We start from the raw sequence: 6,252 nt of genomic DNA on the forward strand, positions 1-6,252 counted from the left end.
CCAGACTGCTCCAGTTTGATGGACTCGCTGCTTTTTGGGGAACAATTATGCTCAGCTGGGGTGGGGGGACAGGGGGGGCTAATGGATTAGAGGAAAAACTAGGCCAGTTAAGGGGTCTTTTCCAACTTCTCTAAGCAGCCAACTTCAACGTAGGAGGGAATCGAGGTCCCAAAGCCTTTGAAAGGCTTTGTAAAAGAGAGACCAGAAACCACACTTTTATGGAGGACCATTGGCTGTAAAGAAGCCCTCCCAAGCACACTGAATATTTCATTTCTGTGGGGAAATCTGGTGATTCATCTTTCCTGCGCATATGTAACTGATTCAGCCTAAAGGTGCATTTAAATAATAATAATTAGCTTGAAGGAGCCTAAAGGGGATATTTACATCTTTGTAGGAGGGCTGCTCCTCCAGTGATGGATGGTGGACGGGGCTGCCCGGGCTGCTGCTACTGCCGCCGCTTGCTTTCTGGGAGGCCAGAAGTGGGGGCGGGGGCGGGGGTAGGTCTGAGCCGCCGGGGTCACCCAGTTTCCCGTCCTCCTGAAGCAGCCTGGAGGAGTTCAGGGCGAGTGGGAAAGCGCCCGGCGCGGCCGGAGCGCGGTCCCGGCTGCTCCCCTTCTCTGACAGCCCTCGGCCCTGGAGGTACCGGCCGCCCCCGACTAAGGGGTCCGCTAGCAGGACTCCCGTCTCCTCGTCTTCCTCCTCCTCCTCGTCAGGGTCTCGACCTTCCTCCTCCTCTTCTTCGCCCTCGGGGGGTTTGTGGCCCTCCACGTCCACCTCCTGCTCTTCTTCCTCGTCATCCTCGTCCTCGGAGCTGTCCTCGCTGGGGTAGCTGCAGCTGGTGCCCCCGGGGGACAGAAGGCCTCGGTGGTGCGGCTGCAGGGCCAGCGGGGGCGGCGGGGGCGGGGGCGGCGGCGGGGCCGGGTGGTGGCGCTCAGAACCCGGCTCGTCGGGCTGCGGGGGCAGTAGCAGCAACGGTGACGGCGGCTGCGGGGGATGATGGTGGTGGTGGTGGTGCGGGTGGTGATGGTGGTGGTGGTGATGCGCTTGGGCCGAGTGTGGCGCTCCCGCTGACGCCCCGTGCAGCTTAGCCAGGCTCTCAGCGTCGTCCTTGCCGCCCACCGGCCGGAAGGCGCTCGAATGGTGGTAACTGCCTCCGCCCGCCTTGCGGCCCTCCAAGAGGTGCGGATGGTGGGGTGCCGGCACTCGGGCTCCCGGGGGGCCCGCTCCAGTGGCCGCGGCCCCTGCACCGGACACGGCGCCGGGGTCGGCAGGCGGCGTGGAGCCCGCGCTGCAGTCCCCACCGCTACCGCCCGGGGGCGACTCGAAGAGAGTGTCGCGGGGGCCCGTGCCCCCAGCAGGAGGCGGAGGGCCGGAGCTCGGGCCGTTGGCTACCACCGGAGGGGGCTGACCCGGCGGGGGCGCAGCGTCTGCGCTCCCACCCGCGCCGCCGGGCTCGGCCAGGTCCAGGAAGGCCTGGCGCAGCAGGGCCGGGCTTTCTCCAAGCGCGCAGCCGAGCGCCGAGGGCGGCTGGGGCGGGGGCTGTAGGTAGGTGGGCACTGGAAGCCCGCCTGGGGTCCGCGGAGGCCAGAACATGCAGAAGGGCGGGTAGAAAGCGTCCTTGCGGCCCGCGGGCCAGAAGAGGCCAGACAGGCCGGCCTTCGGAGCCGCGCCCGCACCGCCCGCGCCCCCCAGGGCCTCGGCCGCGGCGCCCGCGTCCTCCTTCTTGTGGCACAAGCCGAAGGCGGCGGCTGCGGCCGGGAAGGTGTAGGGATGCGGGAAGAGCCCCCCGCAGCCCGGGAATTTCTGCAGCACTCCCCCGAAAGAGCCCTTGCTGGGCACCGGAATAACCGGGTAGCTGCGCGGGCCTTTGGCGCCAGCCGCCGCGCCCGCGCCCGCGCCGGCGCCAACGCTGGTCACGCAGCCGCCCCCGGCGCCGCCCCCTCCCGCCCCGGCGCCGCCAGAGGCCGCGGCCACCGAGAGGCTGGCGGCGGCGGCCGAGAGGCTGGCTGCAGCCACGACGGCCGCCTCCTGCAGCGAGTCGTCGTCGTCGTCGAAGCGCGGCCGCTTGTGATGGGCGTGGGGCGCGCCGGCTAGCTCGGCCAGGGGTGGAGGCGGCGGCGGGGGCGGGGGCGCCCCCAGCAGGTGCGGACCCAGTAGTCCCCCGCCTCCAGCCACCGCAGCTGCCGCTGCCACAGCGGCCGCCTTGACGGAGCTGAGCGGGTGGCAAGCGGGGTGTGCGCCCGGCTGGGGCAGCGCGCGCTTTCGGCTGCCGCCGTTGAACATGGCCTTGACATCCTCCCAGGCGAAGACTAGCTCGTCCTGGGGACTCTTGTCAGTGAGCTTGAGATGACGGCGCCACGAGTTGAAGTTGGCTGCGTCCGGCTGCGTGTACTTGGCGTCGGGCGTACGGTGCGAGTGGAAGATGAACTTGTTGGGTGAGAAGTACATGTTGCAGTAGCTGCATTTGATGCACTTGGCGCGGGAACTGTTGTAGCGCGCGGGAATGAAGCTACCGCGGCAGCCCCAGGCGCACTCGTGAGACACGTCGAAGGCGAAGTTGTCGGGCAGCTTGGGGGGCCTGTTTTCGCCTAGGAACGACTTGCACAAGCGCTCGGCTTCTCGCTTGGTGATCATCCCGCAGCGGCGCGATGAGATAGGCATGGCTCCGGCGCGCCGCAGGATCTCCAGCTGCACCGGCGTACACTGCACGCACGTGATGCCCAGCGCCACACGACGGTTGTGGATCTCGTTGTAGCTGAAGTTCTTGAGGAGAGTGTTGGAGATCTGTGCCAAGCACAGGCGCTCCTGCCCGTCGATCACCAACGACACGATGGGAATGCCGTAGAGGATCACCTGGCCCACCTGGTTGGGTTTGAGGCTGGCGTGGCCTGGCCGCGGCTGGCTCAGCGCGTCGGGCTGGAAGGCGCTCGACGGCGATGCCAGCAGGATGTCGTTGGGCCCCGGCAGCGGGCTGGAAGCCATTTCCTCCGCCGCGGAAGCCCGGGCCCAGCCCTCCGGGTCTGTCTTGGAGACTGGAATGGAAAGAAGAAAGCGTTGACTAGAGCCTTTTCAGTCTAAAACAGAGGGATGGGTTGACTTGCTAACTAAAGAATTATAATGACTCCCTTGCTCTGGCTAAGACAAGATTAGCGCTGGGCAAAGGGACCAAGTTTCAGACACAGAGGTCATCCCTCTTAGTTGTCTTCAAGGTTGTTCTTTGGAAATGCAGGGGTTGGGAAGTACTTTTCTTCTATTCTAAACATCCAAAGTAACTTAACTGTGGATTTAAAAAAAATGCAATCAATTCCTAAGAAACTCAAAAACATATCCCCGATTTATAGAAGCTATTAGAATGAAATGGCATACCTGCTAAAATTATAGAAAACTGGGGGTTGGTCATCAAAACCCCAATTTAAAAAGACCATTTAGATTTGCTGAAAAATAGATTGATTTTGGTTAAAAAAATAAATCCAAACCTTTAAAAAAGTGATTTTTTTGTGGTACTCGTGGTTTCCGTGAGGGGAAATGCACTACTGCTCAAGACACAATTTATTAAAACAAAACGAAATCCCTCCTTCCCCATCTTTGCCATTAGATAATTTGATACTGTAATTAGAATTTTTTTTGAAAGATAGGAAAATGTACAAAGCCTTATGCATGATTGCACCAAAACAGGCCATCTTACTTTCAATCTTTCAAAAGCCACTTGCTGAACTCAGTTGTTCTGGTTCCAGAGATACAGTTTCAGAGGATGAAGCTGTAGATGTGTAGGCATTGAACAACTGTTTTCTGTCATTTCATGACAATGAACAAATAAGCAGAGGTGATTTTGTGAAAGCCCAGAAACTGTGTAAAGAAACTAACAATTCGTGGATCATTACTGGCGGGCTTTAAAAAACCAATTTAGTCGTGAGATGAACAACTTTCTGTGACACTTCTTTTTCTGATCTAGGTAGATATCTCTGTATCTGTAAGAGGGAAAAGCTGACCCATGGTTTAGATAATTCGTGGACCAGGTAATCCGTGGGAGTGTTGAAAGCAGAAGCCTGGGGTGGGGCCTGCGGTAAAATTTCTATCATCTTTGGTCATTGGGATACCATAAAACGGGGAAATATCCAGTAAATTGAAAACACACAAAAAGCAAGCGAAAGAAATCTTTGCGATAAACGCTGCTAGATCAAAACCAACAAAGTTGTTCATTCCCTAGGAAGACAAGACAGTGACCTTTCCACAGCTACATGTCCTGTGGGGTGCCCCTGCGACCACTACCTTTTGCCCTGATAAATCACCAATGGCCGGAAGCATTGCCACTCCTGGCTAAGTACACTGGAGTTTGCTATACAGCGATTTCAGAGGATATACTATCTTACCCTTTCACCCAAATTGCCATGTCCTTGCCATCTCTGGGCCCCTGCGACATCTATCCCGATGCCTTTGCCCTGCTGCCCCCTGGATCCTCAGCTCTCATTACCTTCCGCGGCCTCCAGGAAGGCTGAACAAACCTCGACGCGATCAAACGAGACGAGAGCCTGGCTTGTCACTTCGGATGGATCAGAGACAATTTTTTCAGGGGACAGGGCGTTAAATGTCAGTTCAAGGCGCAGTGTGATACCTGGGCCTAACAAAACCGGCCCTAGCTTCACCGAATGGTCCTTCAATGCCCATTTCCCTCCCAAACAGGGTTCTCGGGATCTTAATAAGACCCTGGGATAACGGGAACTCTCGCTGCGGAGCAACAGCGCTCCGCGGGCCCGGCCCTGGCGGAGAGCTGACTTTACGTTCGAGACCCGCAACCTTAGCAGCTGTAGACTGGGCAGGGTGCCTCCTCCTGGGTGTCCTCCACTGTCACCCCAAACCCTCCCAGAAACTCCTGTAAGAGCAGAGACAGAAATAAGAGGGTTGAGGTGGGGGGGGGGGTTAAAGCGGGTGGGGGGAGAGGGGACAAAAGTTAGTTGACCTGAGAAGGGAAGCTGGCGAACTTGCCTGTCCGACTCAGGAGCCAGCGACCCCCAACTTAACTCCCCTGGCTTCCAGACCAGCCGCCACCGCAGCCCGCCGCTGCCCCTCAGCGTAACCCGGAACACCCCGCCGCTGGGACGCTCAACTGTGTGCGGAGGCAGGGCCGGCGGGTTCAGCAGTACCTGGTAACCCTTAGGTGTCTTTACGCGCGTGGCTGCCGGCCCATCTTCCGAGGGCGCTCGGAGGCGAAGCATCCAAGCGGGTCCTCGAATCCAGCGGGCGGGACTCCGGAGGGCTCCGTGTGAAGATCCTGGCGCTCGTCGGCGCTAATGGCGCTCGAACCCGGGCCCGGGGAGAACGACAGCCTGAATTGTGGCGGGGCGTCCCCTCGACCGCAGAAAGTGTGGATGCGCGGAAACCCGCGGCAGGCGAGCCCCAGGTGGAGCGCAGTCTGACAGCGCCTTTCTCTGTCTCTGAACTCCTGTCGGACCGAGGGGACGCCACCCAGCGGGCAAGGTGACGTCACCGTCTCCCTGACACTCCACATTAAAGGGCTGGCATGTTACAGGGTGGGAGGGGGGAGGAAAAGCGAGATCGAGCCACATCGAGATCCTTTCTCAGCAGGCAAGAAAGCTAACACCTAACCAACCCTCAATTGACAATAACCTCTCCAACCCCAGAGCAAAAAACGCAGCCAATAGTGCTGTAGCAGCAGATCTGATTAGGAGTGGAGAGTCGAACAGTCTGCGTGCATCCTGGGGACCTGGATCCTGGAGGCCCCGGATTGTAGAAGGACGTCTCTAAATTGACTGTATCCCTGCCCGTTGCTGTCCCCTCCCCTTATTTCTATGAGTCCCCCTCCTTCGTGAATGATTCCTCTGGTACACAGTGCAAACCAGCAACCTCACTGTACCTCCGAAGACAGACAGAGAAACCACAGTCAGCTGGAGAATGGTTTAACTTCATCGCCTCTTTTGAAACACTGCGAAATGAGAAAAAGGGGAGAAGTTCTGCAGGGGGTTCCCAGTCTAGAAACTTGGAAGGAAGCATGAAGAGTGTCCTTGCTTTTGAATATACGTTTGCTTTTTAGGACAAGATACAGAAGGTCATTGCAACATTTTCTATTTTAGAAAGTGTACAGTTAAGTAAGGACCCCAGTGAGTGAGTGTGTGTACTCATCTATCAACTTCATTCAGAATAGTTCTCTAACCCATTTTATAAGACCCATGCAGGCCACCTCAGTGTAAGGAAAAGGCGAGTCCGGAAAGCAAGGAGGCCCCCAAACCTGACCCA

At 58.3% G+C, this 6,252-nt stretch overlaps 1 protein-coding gene across 1 annotated transcript in view; it reads right to left on the reverse strand.

Annotated features, from left to right (window-relative positions):
• LOC111142763 (SKI family transcriptional corepressor 2) overlaps positions 1-2,982 on the reverse strand; it is a 35,597-nt gene extending 32,615 nt beyond the window's left edge. The window contains exon 1 of the mRNA XM_022496060.1: positions 385-2,982. Within this exon, the coding sequence (XP_022351768.1) occupies positions 385-2,982 (2,598 nt within the window). The remainder of the gene's footprint in view (positions 1-384) is intronic.
• Between the last annotated feature and the right edge of the window lie 3,270 nt (positions 2,983-6,252).

Source organism: Enhydra lutris, unplaced genomic scaffold, assembly GCF_002288905.1.
Source record: "Enhydra lutris kenyoni isolate GAN:26980312 unplaced genomic scaffold, ASM228890v2 scaffoldscaffold8, whole genome shotgun sequence".
Taxonomy (NCBI): domain Eukaryota; kingdom Metazoa; phylum Chordata; class Mammalia; order Carnivora; family Mustelidae; genus Enhydra; species Enhydra lutris.